This window comes from Colobus angolensis, unplaced genomic scaffold (genome assembly GCF_000951035.1).
Source record: "Colobus angolensis palliatus isolate OR3802 unplaced genomic scaffold, Cang.pa_1.0 Scaffold54, whole genome shotgun sequence".
NCBI lineage: Eukaryota > Metazoa > Chordata > Mammalia > Primates > Cercopithecidae > Colobus > Colobus angolensis.
The window spans coordinates 1,896,354-1,918,145 of NW_012118932.1; the positions used below are offsets into that span (position 1 = coordinate 1,896,354).

The 21,792-nt window shown below is 37.7% G+C and overlaps 1 protein-coding gene across 8 annotated transcripts in view; it reads right to left on the reverse strand.

Moving 5' to 3' along the window:
• DLG1 (discs, large homolog 1 (Drosophila)) overlaps positions 1-21,792 on the reverse strand; it is a 291,014-nt gene that overhangs the window by 90,071 nt on the left and 179,151 nt on the right. For all 8 annotated transcript variants that reach the window (XM_011961193.1, XM_011961195.1, XM_011961194.1 and 5 more), the window contains 5 exons: positions 18,948-18,998; positions 16,373-16,497; positions 14,526-14,695; positions 12,842-12,978; positions 6,658-6,802 (listed from right to left, as the gene is read on the reverse strand). In XM_011961193.1, the coding sequence (XP_011816583.1) occupies positions 6,658-6,802; positions 12,842-12,978; positions 14,526-14,695; positions 16,373-16,497; positions 18,948-18,998 (628 nt within the window). The remainder of the gene's footprint in view (positions 1-6,657; positions 6,803-12,841; positions 12,979-14,525; positions 14,696-16,372; positions 16,498-18,947; positions 18,999-21,792) is intronic.

A 21,792-nucleotide genomic window follows, 5' to 3' on the forward strand; every position in this document is an offset into this window, starting at 1 on the left:
CACCAATGCAATTCAGAGGCAGAAATGGTCTTTCAATAAATGATGCTGGATCAATTATATATCTGCATATTAAAAAATCTCTCATTACATGCAAAAAATAGATCAAAGTGGATCAGATCTAAATGTGAAAGGCAAATAAAGCTCCTAGAAGTCCCTTATGACCTAAGGATAGGAAAAATTTCAATGAGTCACTAAAAGCTCTACCTTAAACTAAAGGACTGATAAGGACTTAAAAAATTTTATCCATCAAAAAGCACCATTTTTTGAGGGGAAAAGGGAAAACAAACTCAGTGAAGACACCTGCAATAGATATAACTGATTAGAGTTAGTTCTCAAATACATACAACTTCCTTCAAATCAAGAATAAAACCAATAGAAAAATGTAAAAAGATTTGAACAGACACTGCATCGAACAAGAAAGTCAAAGCAATAAGCACAGGCAAAAAATACTGAAAATCATTAATCATCAGGAACAACCAGCAATAATCATCATCAATAAAATCATGAGATAACTTTATACATATCCATACTATTCATAATTAAAAATATGGATAATACCAAGGGTTGATGAGGACGTAGAAAAACTGGGGTATTGTCTCCTATACTGTTGAAATTGTTTTTTTTTGTTGTTTTTTTTTTTGAGACGGAGTCTGGCTCTGTCGCCCAGGCTGCAGTGCAGTGACACGATCTTGGCTCACTGCAAGTTCTGCCTCCCGGGTTCACGCCATTCTCCTGCCTCAGCCTCCCGAGTAGCTGGGACTACAGGCACCCGCCACCTCGCCCAGCTAATTTTTTTTTTAGCAGTATCAGCTGGAGACTAAACATACGCCTACCCTATAACACAGTAATCTCACTCCACGAGAAATGAGTGCTTATGTCTGACAAGGATGCGCAAAAATAGCCACAGCAGCTATACTCATAAAAGATCAAAACTGTAAGTGACTCAACAGTAAAATGAAAAAAATTGTCATATACTTATACAATGGAATAATACATAGCAATTTTAAGAAGCCACCTGACTGATCATTAAGCTAAACTCTTAAAATTGGTACTCTTACTGAATATATGTTTTAATTCAATTAAAAATTAAATAAAGAGGTCAGGTGCAGTGGCTCACGTCTGTAATCCCAACACTTTGGGGGAGCTGAGGCAGGATCACTTGAGGTTAGGAGCTTAGGCAACATAGTGAGACCCCATCTCTACAAAACAATTTTAAAAATCAGCTGGGCATGATGTCCTAGACACTTGGGAGGCTGATGTGGGAGCATCGCTTGAGCCCAGGAATTCAAGGCTACAATGAACTACAATTGTGTCACTGCACTGCAGCCTGAGCAACTGAGTAAGATCATGTCTCAAATAAAAGAATATTTTTATAGACTTTCCCCATCTCTTTACTGGGTTTTTTTTTTTTTTTTTTCTTGGAGAGTCTTGCTCTGTCGCCCAGGCTGGAGTGCAGTGGGGTGATCTCGGCTCACTGCAAGCTCTGCCTCCCGGGTTCACGCCATTCTCCTGCCTCAGCCTCCCGAGTAGCTGGGACTACAGGCATTTGCCACCATGCCTGGCTAATTATTTGTATTTTTAGTAGAGACGGGGTTTCACCGTGTTAGCCAGGATGGTCTCAATCTCCTGACCTCGTGATCCTCCCGCCTCGGCCTCCCAAAGCGCTGGGATTCCCAGCGTTAGCCACCGCGCCTGGCCTCTTTTTTAAGAGATAGGTCTCATTATGTTGCCCAGGCTGGAGTGTAGTGGTTAGACACAAATGCAATAATAGTGCACTATATCCCCCAAACTCCTGGGTTCAAAAAACCATCCTGCCTCAGCCTCCCAAGTAATTGGGGCCACAGGCACACACCATTGTGCCTGGCTTTTTTCCTTTTTGATGTGAAGAAGTCTTAACATGGTAGGAAAATCAGCTCTTGGTGATATTAAGTAGAGAAAAGGAGCAGTGTTACAGAGGTATCTTAAGATTGTAGGAAGTTCTCTCCTATTTCCTTAAGATAAGGAGTATGTAAACATGTTCGTGTGCTGATGGTAATGATCCAGTAGACAGAGAATTTGATTATGCAAAAGAGAGAAGGGACAGCTGCAAGAACAATCTTCTCTGCAGACAATAAATAATGGCATTCAGTACACAAATGGAAGACCTGGTTTTCAACAGAACAATGACAGGGACTCCCATTATAACACAAGTGAAAGTGGAGTTTTGGGGGAAAAATATAGTTACATAGGTATATCTGAAAGTGGAAAAATAAGGAAATTCTCTTCTAGGTGCTTATATAAAGTATGAAGTGAGATAATCAGTTACGACTGAATAGTAGATGGCAAGTGAAGGTTTGAGGGGAGGGAAAAATTCTTAGAGTGGGAGAATGAATTAGGAAAATGTAGGAGGACTGCAGGCAAGAATAAGGCACCAAATAAGGCACCATCTATGATTTATGGCCATACGTAAAAAGCATAGTTTTGTGCTCTTTTCCAGCCATGTTCTGCTTTTTAGGAACCATAAATGAAATAGCAGAGTTTGGCTGCACCAGTGTTGGGGGCTTCTGCTACGAAGAAGGGGGCAAAGGACTTGAAGATGTGCAATGAAGTGAACATGATGATAAATCATGGAATCTAAGCTAATACAAATAGAAAAATTGAGACAAGGGGCAATAAATAAATAACGTCAAATGACTGAAGGTCAAAATGAGGTTGAATTGCTAGAATAGAGGTGAATGAACTGAGGGTTGTAGTCACAGAATGGGATGATTAAATTGATATTTTAGAGGTGATGACAGTGTTAATAATTATAGATAATAAAATCTAAAGTATTATCTTGGAAGCAAGTAACTGAGTTGAAGTGGAGGGCAGGATAGTCAGAAAGAGATGAAGAAACCAGAAAGTCAGGGCGTTGGATGAAACATTAGTGCGGTTTCTGGACATGACCAGGAACGACAGCATGAGTAACAGTGGCAAAATGACAGTGGGCCTTCGCGCTGAAGTCTTCAGTGACTAAAGCCAGATTGATGAGGAGAACACTAGATCACCGCAGCCAGGGACGGGTAGTAAGTTGAATGGCCTGACAGCAGGGTGACAGTGAGGGCTTCAGAAGAACTGATAAGTAAAAATCACTCACGTAAAAAAATTTTAAACACAAGTGCTTTTTAAAAAACACAAATAAATTGTTTATGAATTGCATACGCAGAAGTGTACAACAAAACCAACATTTATAGTTGTCTAAGAAGGGAAGAGAATGGAAGCAAAACATTAAGTTGAAACTGCAAGGTGAAATTCAGGTTTTTCATAATGCTTTATTAGTTCAACAACAGAAGGGGGAAAAGTAACATAACCGGCCGGGTGCAGTGGCTCATGCCTACATAATCCCAGCACTTTGGGAGGCCGAGGTGGGCAGATATCTGAGGTCCAGAGTTCGAGACCAGCCTGAACAACATGGAAAAACGCCATCTCTACTGAAAATACAAAATTAGCTGGGAGTGGTGGCGCATGCCTGTAATCCCAGCTACTGAGGCAAGAGAATGGCTTGAACCCGGGAGACGGAGGTTGTGGTGATCAGAGATTGCGCCACTGCACTCCAGCCTGGGCAACAGAGCGAGACTCTGTCTCAAACAAAACAAAACACAACAACAAAAATACATATATAGAATATAAAATAAGAAACCTAAAAATACATAAGTACTTTAAGAATAATTTAATCAACTGCAACACAATTGAACTGCATACAAATGTAAGCACTAGAACCCAAAAGTACAAAGATAGATAGTATCTGTCCTCATGTACCTAAGAGTATAGAAATACCCTAAGTTTTAGATATATTGTAAGTCAGTGTTTCTCAAAGTGCAGGCCATGAACTAGCAGCACCAGAAACACCAGAATTACAGGCATACCTCAGAGATATTATAGTTGCCTATCACAGCGATAAAGCAAATATTGCAATAAAGACTCTCATATGAATTTTTTGGTTTCCCAGTGCATGTACAAGTTATGTTTACACTATATTAAGGAATAGCATTATGTCTAAAAATACAATGTACAGGCTTCAATCTAAAAATACTTCACTGCTAAAAAAATGCTAACAAGCATCTGAGCCTTCAGCAAGTTGCAATGTTTTTGCTGGTGGAGCGTCTTGCCTTGATATTGCTGGTCTTGATACTGAGGGTGGTAGTTGCTGAAGGGTGGAGTGTCTGTGTTAATTTCTTAAAATAAGACAAAAATGCAGTTGGCCGCATCCACTGACTCTTCCTTTCACAAAAGATTTCTCTGAAGCATGTGATGCTGTTTGATAGCATTTTACCCACAGTAGAACTTCTTTCAAAATTGAAGTGAATTCTCTCAAACCCTACCACTGCTTTAACAACTAAGTTTATGTAATATTCCAAAATCCTTTGTTGCTGTTTCAACAATGTTCACATCGTCTTCACCTACCAGGAGTAGATTCCATCTCAAGAAACCACTTTCTTTTGATTATCTATAAGAAGCGACTCCTTAGTTGCTAAAGTTTTATCATGAGGTTGCAGCAATTCAGTCTCCACTTCTAACTCTAGTTCTCTTATTATTTCTACCAATTTGCAGTAACTTCCTCCACTGAAGTTTTGACCTGGTCCAAGTCATCCAAGAGAGCTGGAATCAACATCTTTCAAACTCCTGTTAATGTTGATACTGTGACCTCCTCCCATGAATCATGAATGTCCTCAACGGCATCTAGACTGGTAAATCCTTTGCAGAAGGTTTTCAACTTACTTTGCCCAGATCCATCAGAGGAATCACTATCTATGGCAGCTATAGCTTTATGAAATGTATTTCTTATACAGTAAGACTTGAAAGTCAAAATTATTCCTTGATCCATGGGCTACAGAATGGATGGCAAGTTAGTAAGCATCAAAACGACACGGGTCTCCTTGCACGTTGCCATCATAGCTCTTGGGCAGCTAGGTGCCTTGTCTAAGAGCAGTAATATTTTGAAAGAATTTTTTTTGTTGTTTTTTTCTGAGCAGTAGGTTTCAATAGTTGGCTTACAATATTCGGTCAACCATGCTGTAAACAGATATGCTGTCACTCAGACTTTGTTGTTTAAGTTACAGAGCACAGGTTTTGTTACAGTTATGCAGAACAGGCAGATGGGCTTAGCATAATTCCTTGGATTTCTGGACTGGTAAATGAGCACTGACTTCAACTGAAAATCACCAGCTGCAATAGCAACTAACATGAAAGTCAGCCTGTACTTTGAATCTTTGGAGTCAGGCACTGACTTATCCTCTCTAGCTGTGGAAGTCCTAGAAGGTATCTTTTTCCAGTAGAAGGCTGTTTCATCTACGTTGGAAAACTGCTGTTTGGTGTAACCACTTCCATTCAGTATCTTAGCTAGATCTTCTGGGTAACTTGCTGCAGCTTCTACATCAGCACTTGCTGCTTTACCTGCACTTTCATGCTATAGAGATGACTTCTTTCCCTCAACCTCATGAACCAACCCCTGCTAGCCTCACATTTCTCTTCTACAGCTTCCTCATCTCTCTCAGACTTACAGTTAGGGTCTCGTTCTGGGTGAGGCTTCGGCTTGAAGGAATCTTAGAACTGGTTTGATCTACCTAGACCACTTCAAACTTGTCCACATCAGCAATCAGACTGCTTTACTTTCTTATCATTAGTGTGTTCACTGTAACAGTACTTTTAATTTCCTTCAAGAACTTTTCTTTGGCATTCACAACCTGGCTAAACGCAGCAAGAGGTCTAGCTTTCTCCCTTTACTGCCATTGGACATGCCTTCCTCACTAAGTTAAATCATTTTGACTTAAAATGAGAAATATGCAACTTGTCTTTTCACTTGAACACTTAGAGGTCATTGTAGAGTTATTAACTGGCCTAATCTCAATATTGTTGTATCTTGGGGAATAGGGAGGCCCGAGGAGAGCGAGAGAAACAGGGGAATGACCAGTCATCAGAGGAGCAGTCAGAACACACTGATCTACGAAGCCTGCTGTCTTATACGAGTGTGTGTAGCACCTCAAAACAAAATAGTTAAACATCAAAGACCAGTGATCACAGATTAGTGTAATAGATATCACAATCATAATGAAAAAGTGTGAAATATTACGAGATTTACCAAAATGTGACACAGAGACATTAAGAGACATGAAGTGAGAACATGTTACTGAAGAAAAAAAGGTGTGGATAAATTTGCTCAATGCAGGATTGCCATAAACCTTCAATTTGTAAAAAATGTAGTCTCTGTGAAGTGCAATAAAGCAAGGAACAATAAAATGAGGTATGCCTGTACTTTGCTTGTTAAAAGAATGAACTGCTTGTTAAAGCAAATTTTCTGAGCTCAATTGGAAAACTATTAGAACAAAACACTTTCAATATTTGCAAATGTTCTTTAGTGACTATTATTTACATAAAAGTTTGAAAATCAACCCTTTAAATGTAAGAGTAATTACTACTATAAAATAATAAAGGTAAAAAGGATCCCCCCTTCTAATTATAAAAATTTTGACTTAAAGTAGATTTAAAAAAAATAAAAAAAGAGTAGATTAAAATGCTTAATTGTTCCTTTAAAAATATTTGCATAATGTTTAAACTTTATTATACTGAGAACATTTCACTAATGGCCTAACAACTGAAGAAATAAGATAAACTTAAGCAAACATATGCTAACAGACTTACAGTTGGTGATATCAGGTGGTGCATAGCCATCATTCATATACATACTTGTGGGTTTTGCCACTTTCAAATAAACAAAATCAGATGTGTTCTTTAAGGCAGTTACTGCTTCTTCATGAGTAACTTCTTCTAAACATACGTTATTCACCTAAAAAAAATCCCAAAAGACATTTATGACATTTTCACTTGTTTTCTGAGTTTTGGAAACAATTTCACGAAAAGAAAGGGAAAATAAGAGAGTGATTTAAGGAAAATAAAAGTATGCAGAAAGAAAATACCCATGTTTGATGTCTACGATCTCAGTAAGTTGTTTATCATGACATGTGAAGTTGTCGTATGTTAACAGAATAGCCCTACTTGATTCCAGCCTCCATCCCTCCTATTCTCCCAGTCTTGATTTTCTCTCATTCTTAGGCATTTAGGAATGTGCATGGATGCGTTTTAGACTTTTTCTTCTTTAAAGAAATGAAAACATATTAAAATTTTTGTTCTTACGTTAGAATTTTTGTTTTTTTTTTTTGAGACAGAGTCTCACTCTGTTGCCCAGGCTGGAGTGCAGTGGCCGGATCTCAGCTCACTGCAAGCTCCGCCTCCCGGGTTTAGGCCATTCTCTTGCCTCAGCCTCCCGAGTAGCTGGGACTACAGGCGCCCGCCACCTCACCCAGCTAGTTTTTTGTATTTTTTTACTAGAGACGGGGTTTCACCGTGTTAGCCAGGATGGTCTCGATCTCCTGACCTCGTGATCCGCCCGTCTCGGCATCCCAAAGTGCTGGGATCACAGGCTTGAGCCACGGCGCCTGGCCACGTTAGAAGTTTTAATGTAAGGTACCTTACAGACTGTTCCATGTTGGGACACAAATTAATAGAATTACTACACTGTTAAAAAAAAAAACGGCTGCACAGTAGCCCATTGTGTGGCTATATCATAATTTATTAAATATTATATCTGTTAATATTCCCATATTTAAATAGGAAAACTATTAGAACACAAGTGAGCACAGATATTTAAATTGTTCTCCTAAATGGTTTTAGTAAATTTATACTCACTACCACAGCATAAGAGAGTGCCCACCTACTTAGACCTTTGCCAACATTAAACATTATCAACTAATATTAAAAATCTGTAAAATGATGCATGTTTTAATTTATACATCAGTTTTAAATTTCTACTTTTGTAATACTCAAGTTGGATTTGTTTTTCAATTATTTGTTGGCCATTCATCTATCTTTTGTTTTTTTTTGTTTTTTTTTTTTTTTGAGACGGAGTCTCGCTCTGTCGCCCAGGCTGGAGTGCAGTGGCCGGATCTCAGCTCACTGCAAGCTCCGCCTCCCAGGTTTACGCCATTCTCCTGCCTCAGCCTCCCAGGTAGCTGGGACTACAGGCGCCGCCACCTCGCCCGGCTAGTTTTTTGTATTTTTTAGTAGAGATGGGGTTTCACCGTGTTAGCCAGGATGGTCTCGATCTCCTGACCTCGCGATCCGCCCGTCTCGGCCTCCCAAAGTGCTAGGATTACAGGCTTGAGCCACCGTGCCCGGCCCATCTATCTTTTGTATAGAAATACAACTGATTTTTAGGTAGTGATGTATCCTGCGATCAGTACTAAACTAATTTATTAGTCTATTAGCAGGTTCCTTAGGATATTCTATATAAAATATGATGACATCTGCAAATATAGTTTTGTTTCTTCCTTTCTAATCTGATTTTTTTTTCTTTTTCTTTTCTTATTGCCCTGGACAGAATCTCAAGGGTAAGACTGATTAGAAGTGATAGTTTGTGTCTTTCTAGCAATCTGTTAATTTCATCTAAGTTACCTCAGGTATTAGCACATAGTTACTCACAACAGTCTCTTGTTTTCCCCTCTTTCATTCTTGCTTTCAGAAATTTCAGCCTTCTCTCTTTTTACTTGGCTGGTCTGAAGTTTTTCATTTGGTTGATTTTTATCAAGGGACCAACTTTCAGTTTTTGTCTATCTTCCCTACATCTTTTCTATTACCTATTTCAGTAATTTCTGCTCTAATCTTTATTATTTCCACCCTTCTGTTTGCTTTAGATTTAGATTGTTCTTCTCTTTGATACATTATTTTTGCAAATGAATAAAACATTATCAATATTTCTGTTTTAATTACCTTGTATTAACAATATTAACTTTAATATATTTTTCATTTTCCTAATTTGTACCTTTATAATTGACAACAGCAGTTTTTAATATTTTCACAAAAAAATTTAAAGGTCACAGAAGAATAATTTCCCTTCATTGGTTATTAACATTGCTTTGCAGAGTTTCAGTAGCATGGTCATTTTTATGGCTCCACATTACCATGCAAAGCAAGGACGGCCTGCATTTTGAAATACACATTAAATAGCTGTGGTATACTGTTGAATTACATATTAAATAGCTGTGGTACACTGTTGAATTACATATTAAATAGCTGTGGTATACTGTTGAAATACATATTAAATAGCTGTGGTATACTGCTGAAATACATATTAAATAGCTGTGGTATACTGCTGAATTACATATTAAATAGCTGTGGTATACTGTTGAATTGCATATTAAATAGCTGTGGCATACTGTTGAATTGCATATTAAATACCTAATGATATACTGTTGAATTGCATATTAAACAGCTGTGGTATACTGTTGAAATACATATTAAATAGCTGTGGTATACTGCTGAATTACATATTCAATAGCTGTGGTATACTGTTGAATTACATATTCAATAGCTGTGGTATACTGTTTCTTTGGTGGCCTAGAATAAGCCATGCATCCTGGTATTCACACCCTTGTAAAAATCTCTTTCTACACTAATTTTGCTTGTCCACATAACTAGCTTTAGCCAATGAGGTACAGTAATTGCGAAGGAAAGAGAGGATTGATAGAAACAATACATCGGTGCTTATCTTCTTTGGAAAGCTCACTTTTAGAATCTAGCCACCATCCTGTGTGAAACTCAACCTAACTACGCTAAGAGGCCACTGGAGAATTAAGCACCTGGCTAACAGTGCCAGTTGAGTTCCCAGCTAAGCGCCAACCTGGCCACCATATGTGTGGGCCAACCTAGCAGTGGATTTTGTGGCCTAGTAAAGCAAAGACAAGTTGTTCCTGCCAAGCCCTATCCAATCTGAAGACTTGTAAACAAATACATGAGTGGTGTTTTTTAGCCATTAATCTTTGTGTTTTCTCACATATCACTAGATAACTGATACAAGAGCTGACACAATTTGCTGAGGGATTCAATGTGGAATGTGCAGGATGATGACCCCAACGTTTTAGACCAGAGAAAAGTTATCTGACCATTTACCAGAGTCTTGATCTACACGTTAAAAAACGACCTTGGGAGTGAATAGTAAAGAGGAGAAAATGTACAAGGAGGGAGTCCTGGATTACTTCAACGTTTAGAGGTTAGGGATATGAGGAGGCACCAGACATCAGAACGACAGACTGAAGAGTGGCTACTAAGAAGAGAAATACCAAGATAAAGGGTGACTGTTAGGCAAACGAAAAAGTGTTACAAGAAGGAGGGTGTGTCAAACTCCAGCCAGATCAGTCAATTAAGACAAGGACTGAGCACTGAATGATTTCAGTGTAATTAAGAGAAGAAAAGCCTCTTTAAAAGTTGATTTAAAAGAGAATGAGTCTTGCCACAATGGTATCAGCACAGGTTGCTGTCTCCTACCACCAAAACCAGTTCCAGAGAAACGCTAAAGGAAAACATGGTAGCCAATCAATTAAAAAGTAAAAGTGAGAAAATTAGTGGCAACAGATGGCTGTCTTGACTCTGCGTTTGCGTGTGAGTGATGGTGAGACGATGCTGGTTACAGTTCGAGGGAAGAGTGGTGATCTTAGCTGTGAAAGGGTAAGTTAGAGAAATGTAGTTCAAGTTCTGCTTTCCTTTTCCCTATCATTAACTAAAAATACAGTCTCCTTGCAACAATAAACAGTACTCAACAGGATGCAGAACAAAGGAATCTTTTATATATTGTTGATGTAAATTTTTACAAGCAGCCTGGAAAACAACAGGATGGTTTTTAAAAAGAATTCTACTAGCAGGATAATCAACGATCCCGTGACAGTCAAGTAAAATTCTTGTATATGTTCATCAGAACACACAGCAGCTCTTCCTAAGAAAATTATTCATAATACCAAAAAAAAGAGACTTAAAATAGAATTTTAAAAACCAGTACTTGCTAGTATATTTTTAAAAACCAACTTCCTACCATGCCAGAACCAGTTTCTGTGCCTTTTCAGATTCTGCTAGGCCTTGGCTGCTTGTTCAGTGGAGAGTCCTGACTACTACTACTTTCATCTTGCCTCCTGCCCTTCCCAGTTTTCTCAGCCCCTTCTGGCTGGGATTGGGCATGGCTGATGTGCTCCACACAGTGAGAGCCACAGCACGTCACAGACCCACGTCTGACCTGTCTACACCACTGCAGCTCCACCAGTTTTGGGCTTGGGTGAACGTCGTGCCATGGAATATAGGAGTTGGCTTTCCTAGAAACTGTGCCCAGGGGAGTTGGGTAACACAATCCAAAAGCTTGGGACAAATAACCCCTAGGGGGTAGACAAGAGACAGGAGAATAAAAGGGGCCAGCAGATAAACCTTTCTTTTGTTTCTCTGGATGGCTGGATGTAAGGTTTATGATGCCTGGATGGTTTCTACAGTGTCTGCCTGGAAGACTGTTCTACATGACAAGCAACAAGGTACCTTAGAAAATTACAGCCAGCTCAGATACATTCTACCTTCTACAGGCTCTCATTCATTCTCTGCTTCACTTCTCATTTTCACTCACTCTCGCCTTCTTGAGATCACATCTCCCAATAACACCTTAGCACATTAGCTTTTCTTCAGATTCTGTTTCCCTAAGGAACATGGGCTGAGACAGTTACTGACTGATATGGTACGGCTGTGTCCCCACCCAAATTCTGAATTGTAATCCCCACGTGTTGAGGGAAGGACCTTGTAGAAGGTGATTAGATCATGGAGGTGGCTCCCCAATGATATTCTCTTGAAAGTGAGTGAGTCTCATGAGATGAGACTGTTTTATAAGCATCTGGCATCTCCCCTGCTGGTATGTGAAGAAGGGTGTGTTTGCTTTCCCCAACCCCCAACACCATGATTTTAAGTTTCCTGAGGCTGGTGAGTCAATTAGACCTCTTTCCTTTATAAATTACCCAGTCTCGGATAATTCTGCATAGCAGTGTGAAAACAAACTAATACACTGATGAAGATTAGACAAATAAATTGCAGTATAGACATACAGTGGAACATTACATAGAGATAAAATGAATGAACTTTAGCTCTAAGCAATGATATGGGTAAGTCTCAGTAAAACAATATTAAGTGAAAAAAATACTGGAGACGCAAGTCTCACACAGTGCAATAGCGTTCTGAAAAAGCTTCAAAACAATACTAAACAAAATTATTTAGGCATATGTATGTAATAAAACTTTTTTTTTTTTTTTAGATGGGCTCTCACTCTGTTACCCAGACTGGAGTACAATGGGACAACCACAGCTCACTGTAACCTCAACTTCCTGGGCTCAGGTGATCTTCCCACCTCAGCCTCCTGAGGAGCTGGGACTACAGGTGTGTATCACCAGACCTGGCTAATTTCTGTATTTTCTGTAGAGACAGGGTTTTGCCATGCAGACCAGGCTGGTCTTAAACTCCTGGGCACAAGCAATCTGCCTACCTCAGCCTCCGAAAGTGCCAAGATTACAGCCAGGTGTGAGCCACTATACATGGCCTAATTACACAATTTTTAAGAAGCAAAGGAATAAGAAACACAAAATGGTTGATGTTCTCATTCTTGGGCTGGGTAATTACTAGGTTTCATTATATTATTAAGTAAAGTAAAACACAAAAGGGTCACACACAAACAAATGATGACGCTGTTTTATAAATCTAAGGATTATGATGAAACACTCTGTGCATACAAGCCCTCAACCCTTCAACAACAATGAAGGAATAAAAGGACAAGGGAGGAGGAGCTGGCAGAGAAAACAGAAATGACAAATAAAGATATTACCAAGAATCATTTTTTAGGATTTGATACAGCAAGGCTAGGATGTGCTAATTTAAATATCATTTAGACCTTTTTTGGTATGGAGAAATTCCAGTATCTATTAGAAAAAATCAGACAACAAAATGATTTAAAAGACAACAGATTTCTTATACTCACTGCTAGAAGTTTGTCTCCAATCTGGAGTTTACCATCCTTATGTGCTGCACCCCCTTCAATTATTTTGGTTACATAGATGCTGTTATCCCCAGGAATATGCTGATTTCCAACACCTCCAGCAATGCTGAACCCAAGACCTGTCCGGAAAACACTAGTTTTAGATTCTCATCCATAAATATGAACTTAAGCCCAGAAAGAAATGGTTGAAAACTACAAGGTAATAATTCCACCACACTAATATTTTTTAAAATAGAAAAGAACCCATTTAGTTATCTACTAGTATATGTTCTGCAATCAAGCGACACTTATAAATACAGCTGCTCCTAGAGTTATGAATAGATTCCTTTTATCCCACACGTTCCTTCTTAGTATCTTCTCGCAAATGCACTTGTTATTCCAAAGTGACATTGCAAAATTACGTTTTACTTTTGTTTCCATCATAATTATGCTCACCTACACTTTCAATATTTTCACTAGAATAAAACAATTGAGAAGAAATAATAAGATTGTCTGGTGGTGGTGGGCAGAACCAACAGGCTTTAAAAATGTGAATACTTTTGCTCTTTTTCAATATTCTATGAATTAACAATTTTAAGTAGGGAATTTCTGTAATTCTTAAATCCCATAGCTTCAATATTAGAACATTTCTCAGCTCTCCATTCCTTTTTCATTTGTTGAAATCCTCCCTCTTCCATGAAGCCACATATTTAAACTAGTATTTCCATTTATCCTCAACTCATCAATGTTTTAAAAATTCTGAAATCACATCTTAACAGTCCTTTACTGCAGATGTAACTGCTCATAATACATATTAAAAACACTTCTTTTAACTTAGCCTGTGTATCTGCATTTAAAGTACTTTGTAGATTAATTATCACAAGTTAATATCAATACTATACTTAACTTCAAAGTGTTCAAGGACACAAATATTTCACTCTTAATGCTAGAAGTCTTCAATATAATAATACTTAATACCAATGGGGAGAAATCCACTTAACAAAACAAGTAGGTATTTTGTTCCCTACTTTTAAAAATTCTTAAAAACATGCTGAGCAAATATTGAATATAAAAATCATAAAAACTTATAAATCTATATATATGCTCACTGCGGTAAAATGTATAAAATGTATACATTGACAAACATAAGAATTTTGGGCCAGGTGCACTGGCTCACACTGTAATACCAGCACTCTGGGGGGCTGAGGTGGGAGAACTGCTTGAGCCGAGGAGTTTGAGACCAGCCTAGGCAATGCAGGGAGACCTCCATCTCCACAAAAAATAAAAAAATCAGCCCAGTGTGGTGGCGCATGCATGTCGTCCAAGCTACCTGGGAGGGTGAGGTGAGAGGATCGCTTGAGCTCAGGAGACTGAGCCTACGGTAAGCCATGACTGCACCACTGGACTCCAGCCAGAGTGACAGGGCAAAACCCTGCCTCTAAAAACAACCCCCCACCCAAAAAACAGGAACTTTTCAAATGCTGCAATCTTGGTAGAAATGTAAATATTCTAAAATGCAATGTAAGACAAAAATCATTAGAAATAACAGAGAAATTAAAATCCACTCAAGTTCTGTCGTGTATTACTAATATTGTTCATCTTGAAATCTATGTCACAGATAAAGTTCATAGGAATATTTAACTCAGAGATTTCTTAAAGATTTATCTTAGTTTGACTTACCACATACCTTTAGGACCTTTAATGAGCTTTATTTCCATTATTTTTTCTGATACTGGTTTCCTTCTTTTTACATACAAGCGTACGATAGACCCTGCTTCTTTCAACGCTTCAACTGCTTTGCTATGTGTTACATCACGAACATCTACTTCATTTACTCGTAATATACAGTCGTTGACCCTGAGAAAACAATTAAATATAAAAAATAAAAATTAAATATAATTTAAATATTAATTTTCCACTTCACCAATTTTTTGTTACTTTTTTTTAAGGTAAAGAGAATTATAAATAATTCTGGAGTAAATCCAGAATGAAGAAAGTATATAAAAAACAAATATAAACAAATACAAACATTTCCCAAGGGTCAGCAAAAGGAACAAAAGAAATAGTGAAAATAATAGATTATACAAAAATATTAAACAATAATTACAGCTACCATTTGTATACTTACTGCATGCTTATTCTGTGTCGGCATTAAGATATACTTTATAAAAATAGCAAACATTTATTTAGCACTAATGACATGCTAGACACTTTCTCGGTGTTTTAACCCTCATGACACCTGTAAGCTAAATATGTATTTTAATCCCTATTTTACAGATGGAGAAATTGAGGCAAAAAGAATTTAAATAACTTTCCTAAAGCCACCCAGATAGTAAGAGACAGAGCTGTGATTCAAAGATAAGAAAACTGAGGCTCACATCATGAGTTTAAGGTCACAGAGATAGTGTGAAAACTGAGATAAACTAAAAATAATTTTCTGAGTGCCTATTCCAACCTATATATTAGACATAAAAGAATGAAGTTATTTTTTGAAATTTATATAAGATTAGGTCACTTAACTCAAAAGTTCCACAGGTAAAGAACTTAAAATTTGTCATAGTGTTATGTTTTGTAAAAGTTTGATTTGTTCCTCGTCTTAGCATTTTCCCTAGTTCTGGTCTCTCTGACTGCATGGTATTCCATCAAGAAAAAAAGACGGTCATCTCAAATTGGGCAGAGGGGTAAACAAAATACAATTAAAATATTAAAACTGGTCCGGACAAGCTTCTATATCTAACAGAATCAGGAAGTAAATGTCTACATTTATGTGAATTGTCAAATGATTAATTTTTATATCCATTTGATTTCATCAATATACCATCTGTCATATCCAGTGAGAATTAAAGCTTAGAAATTGAAAAATTGCATAAGGTACCAACATCCTTAAAATAAGATGCTGTTTTTAACAGACTATATAAACTCTTTACTCCTAAAACTTCAGGCTATTTTAATAACAAACAAGGAAATAGGGAAAATGCCGTAATTTATGACCCCCAAAAAATCAAAGTTTGCAAAATATATCTTCCAAAATGGAACACTACATTTAAACAGAGACAAATGTTATTTTCATCTAGTCAATTAAGAAAATATATTATTTAAAATTTGCACATACTTTAGTCTATGTGGTGTGGGATTCGACTTGGATGTGTGATCCTCTATCCTCCTTATCTTAAGTAAGTTTATATACATGTTTCCCAGCCACAGAGGAAATGGAAAATATTTTGTGAGCTATTTGAAAATACAAAGGGAAACTCATGATTTCTATAAATATGCTCACAAACATTTAAACCATCAACCAAATTTATTATTCAAAATGTTGTAATATCTAAGATAAAACTGGAGTCCTAAATGAAAACAGGAAAACAACGTTTAGAGCATAATGATCGCATTCATTGACTTGAATGTTGTTAAAGCATTCACCCTACGTTAGTTTTTATGATAGTGTTTGTTATTTGTATTTATTCCTTATCCATTCTGCTTCAAGAAAAATACACAAAGTGGATTCAGCATCACAATGAAAATCGCAAAACATACCGCAATCTTCCATCTTGGGCGGCTGCTCCCCCCGTGATAATTTTGGTAATGAAAATACTTGAGTCATCTCCAATGTGTGGGTTGTCTGTACCTCCTGCAATGCTGAAACCAAGCCCTGAATTTCCCTGAGGATAGAAGAAAAAAAATTAAGACTGAATGTGATTTATCTTTATTGACAGGTTCCTGTCATTAAAAGCTGCAGAAACTGTACTAACATAAGGAACACAACAAATAAAGGTATATGGGTGAGTAATATAAAGATTCTAAATTAAATGGACATGTTCTGAAGGAAAGTCCTTTCAGAGGCATTACTGCTGAACAGGTGAGGCTCAAGAAAATATACCAAGGACTTCTGAAGTCTACTCCACAGTTCTTTCTTTAAAAGTATGTGCGACCTGTCGCTGGACTAAGTCGCCCATCTGCAGAGTGTCTGTGAGTGTGCTTCTTTTAGACTGCACCTCGGCCATGTACGGTAGGGCACGTCTCTCCTCTGAGACAAATGCTGAAGTGATCTTCCTGCTGTTATTTCTGAGCAGGTGAAACACATATATTGTTTTAGCCTTTGAAAAAAGGGGGTGGCGATGGTGCTTTTCTTCTGCTAACCTGACATCGGCTTATTTTTAAATGACCGAATTGTAGCTGCTAAGTGACAGCTGCCATCAATCCGTGACATGTTTAACCAATACACCCAATTAAGCAAAAGGTGTTTTCCCAGTTTTTCATACTGAAGTCCAACCTGAGAACACTGGTGAATTTTCTGGACAGCAAAGTAAATTTTGCCAAAGGAGCTCTACTTTTTGCTTGTTTTATGAACCGGAGAAACAAGATTTCTGAATATTTTCTTCACAGAAAGGGTTTGACTGCCACAAAAAGCCTTCAAAAATAATTGATTTAAGCAACGGTATTAAAAAATGTTTATTTCTGCAAGAATGTTCTAACTGAATTTCAGGCAACTCAAGTAAGCAAATATATGTGGACCTATTATTTAACTGTTAGTATTAAACAGTGTAAACACTCACTCTACCACCACTTGTCTTAAAATTCTATTTTAATAAAAAAATGTTTTTTCAATCTAACTTCATGAATTACCTGAATCTTAAGAACAGTACCAGTGGATTATGGGAGGTTACCAAGTTACTTAGGTACTCAAGTTCTTCAACCAGTGAAAAATACAATGTATAGTCCTGACTAAACAAAAGGAATTTAAAAGGCCCTGGGAAAGAATAAAAAATCAATAATATAAAAAGTTAGGAGACAACACAAACTACTATATTAAAATATGTACAGTACATTAATACTGTGTTTACTTCAATGTTACTTCAGTAGCCACCTAACTTGAACAGGTAATACGAATTTAAGTAGAAGGCAATAAAGATATACATGTAAGACTCTCTCAGATTTATTTTTCTCAGATTTGATTCCAATATAAACAAATCTAATTATCTAGGATTTTAGTCTAGAATATACACACATTTAGTTACTTAAGAAATCCGCTTGTGTAAAACACTAAATTTTCATAAAATGCGAGCCAGATAAGGTGGCATTACTATTATAACTTACAATACAAATCGAAAGCAGATACTCTTTTTTTTTTTTTTTAAGATGGAGTCTCACTCTGTCACTCGGGCTAGAGTGCAGCGACGCGATCTCGGCTCACTGCAACCTCTGCCTCCTGGGTTCAAGCGATTCTCCTGACTCGAGTAGCTGGGATTACAGGTCTGCACCACCACACCCGGCTAATTTTAGTATTTTTAGTAGAGACGGAGTTTTGCCATGTTGGCCAGGCTGGTCTTGAACTTCTGGCCTGAAGTGATTCACCTGCCTCGGCCTCCCAAAGTGCTGGGATTATAGGCGTGAGCCACTGCGCCGGGCCTGAATGCAGACATTCTTAAGGAAAAAAAACATATCTTAAGAAAATTTACACATCTGAATTACACCCTTAAGTCATTTTCTGACTGGGGGGAGTACACCATAATAAAGTTTTTAATACAGCTTCTGTCCGTTAGAAGTATGGTTATTTTGCTAGAAAAGAAAATTGACACAATGACCATGTTACTAGTATACCACTTACTTAATACGAACAGTATTTCATTATCATATGCATATAAACAATACAAACAAAATTAAAAAGCAAGAAAAATCTGAGAAACTATCATAATCTAGAGGGGTCTAAGGCACAGGATAACTAAACGTAATATGGTTTCCTGGATGGGCCTCTGGAAGACAGTAACATAAAAAGCAAGGAAACAGAGATTTCGGTTAATAATAATGTATGAATATAGGTGTGTTAGTTGAAACAAATGTACTCTAGTAATATAAGATGTTAACAATAGAGTGGCCGAATCCAGGGTAAATGGAAACTCTTGGGGCTATCTTTACAGCTTCTTTGTAAATCTAAAACTACTTTAAAATAAAAAGTTTATTAAAAAAAATAAGGTTACTAAAGAAAAGACACATGTTTTGAAAATACCTTGGCCAATTTTATGAACTGGGAACTTAGAATAGTTCTGTTTGTGAAAGAAAGCAGTATATTGCAAAGCTCTTTAAAACAACAGATTAAGATAATAGTTTTTACCCTTTCAAGTGTGATTTCTTCATATTCATAATCTGCATCTGTGCCATTAACCTACAGGGGAAAAGAAAAGCAGCTCAGAAACTTAAGAGTGTCAAATCGGAAATGACAAGACAAAATTTTTGTATGATTTATTAATGAAAACCTGTTAAATGCAACAGTAATCAAATACAATATCTTCATTTTAATAATTCTGGGGAAGAGTTTCAAGGAATGGAAGGATACAAATGTGATTAACGAACTGACAACATTCGTGGTATCATGACTTTCAAATCCAGAATAGGCACATTCAGCTTTTAATAGTTTTGACCTCTGATCCTTCTCTGTCTTGTTCCACGCATCTATCAGTTGCCAACTGTTCCTGATTTGAACACTTTAATTTTTCTGAAAATTATCGCCTCTTCACTCTCGTTTCTGACACCTTTCTTCAGGCCTTGTTAAACCTCCTCTGGAATGCAGTACTGTCTATGCAGTCTGCCTGACTGCTTAGATTAGTATTCCCCGCTGCCCAAAGCACTGTGTTTTAAACAGCTGGTTCTTTTTAAAGCCCATAACATGCTTCCTCTAAAACTTTCAAAACTCTCCCTTCCTAGAAATATCCAAACTCTAGGGCTTGGTAATCACGTCTTTGAAGGAACTGACCCCAATGTACCGCTCACCTTCATTCTTCACCCCTTCATAACCCTTCCGTGCCGTCCAGTCTGAATGACTTGCTCTTTCTATTACACATCGTACAATTTTCCACTTCGACAGCTGGAACTTTTGTGCTTCCTCGGTCACAAATTTCATTTACATGTTTTATGTCAAAATCAGAGTCACCATTCAAGGTATCTTGGTCACAATTTATCTCCCTACAACTTATTTCCTAGTCTCTGCTCAAAGAAGTTAACTCCTACAGTAAAAGCCACTGGTGAGACAAGTCCCTGGGATCAGATGAACATGGGTTTGAATCCTTGCTTTAAAATTTCTCGTGATATGAGGCTGGGCAAAACTCTAGCTAAATCAAATGGGGACTGTGGTAAATTCTACTTCTGAAGATGGCTCACATCTTCCATTCCAGACATTCTTTTGCAATATGACTAAATCACCCTACCATCAATAGGAGTCTCTATCCCCTCCCATTAGATCTAGGCAAGTCCTGTGACTAGCTTTGACTAAAAATAAATGTGGCACCAACGATGCCGTGTGATTTCAGAGACTAGGTCATCTGATGCCTGGTAGTATTTGCCTTTGCTTGGAATGTATTTTCTTTAGAACCCAGCAGCTATAACATGAGGAAAACTCAAGCAGCCTACAGGGAGATCTAAACAATGGAGAACCAAAACCCTTGGCCCAGAACTCCAGCTACACTTCTAATCAGCAGTCAGCACCAACTATCAGCCACGTGAATAAGGCTGTTTGGACCTCCCAGCCTTGTCCAGTGCCCTAACCCACACCATGTAAAGCACAGTCATCCAGTTCATTATGAGAAAACACGAACTGTTGTTCTTTTAAGCCGCTAAGCTTCAGGGTAGTTTGCTATGGCTACCCAGGCTGGAATGCACTAGCATAATCATAGCTCGTTGCGGCCTCAAACTCCTGTCTTCAAGTGATCTTCCTGCCTTAGCCTCTTGACTAGCTGAGACTACAGGCACATGCCACCATGCCTGGCTAAGTTTATTTTTATCTGTTTTTCGTAGAGATGGGGTCTATGTTGCCCAGGTGCTCGCTTCCGTGCTCTCTCTGTCACACACACACACACACGTAAAATTTCTTTATCTCAGCTTAGGAGGAGTAACTTCAAGAGATGTGTTGATCATGTCTGTGCATCTAGAGTATAGGAGGGTTACACATGTGTATATCACACCCACTTGACTGGAAGTCCTCTATTATGAGTAAAATTTTTATTTGCTGCAATATCTCCTTTCTTATTCTAAAGGTCATCTGTATCATCTTGTTTCTTGCTCAAGACTTGCTAAAAATCTATCAGTCTTTATTGAAAAAGTAGTTTTGACGTTATTGATGAAACTATTACATTTCATGGTATTACTTTGTTTTTAACAATTCCTTATTCCTTTGATTTTCTAAAAAAGATTTTTGAGTTGAATGCTCAATTCATGCTTACTCTATTCTGCTTTTAAAAGCCTCAAAGTTTACAAATTTTCCTTGGCATATGGATTAGGCCAAATCCCATAACTGCTAGCTGCACTGCGCTCCATTTTTGTTCTTTGTTTATTTCTAAATCATCTAAAATTTTATTTTGGAAAACATTTCCAAATGAGTGTGCTCATATGGCCCTTTTGGCATTAACGTAAAATTCTGATTTCTGCCTCCAGGAATCTTAGATTTTTCACCTCTAAGTCTCCTCACAAGGTAGGAGCTCAGTAAATGTTCCTGGTGCTTAATTTAATGCCAATTCATCACGCAGGTTTCTAAGCAGCACAGAAGGAGGGTTTTTAGGTAGCACTGAGTACTTTTAAAAAGGTGAAACATGAGGCGGCCATACAGACCACCAGTAACTTTATTCCTTAATCCTCAATCGTTTGGAACTCTGATAATTTCAAACACCGAGACAATTCTGTAACATTAAACATACTCACACTAAAGCTTCTAAGGGCCAAGAGTATATTATCAAAAACGTATTTGTGTGTGTGTGTGTGTGTGTGTGTGTGTGTGTATGTGATGAGAAAATTTACAATCTACTCTCAGGAATTTTCAAGTGTACAATACACTGTTACTAACTCTAGCTGCCACTTTATACAACACATCTTGTGAAGTTACTTCTCATAAATGGAAATTTTGTATCATTTGACCACCATTTCCTCAATCCCTCCCCACCATCCCCAGGTAACCACCACTCTACTCTCTG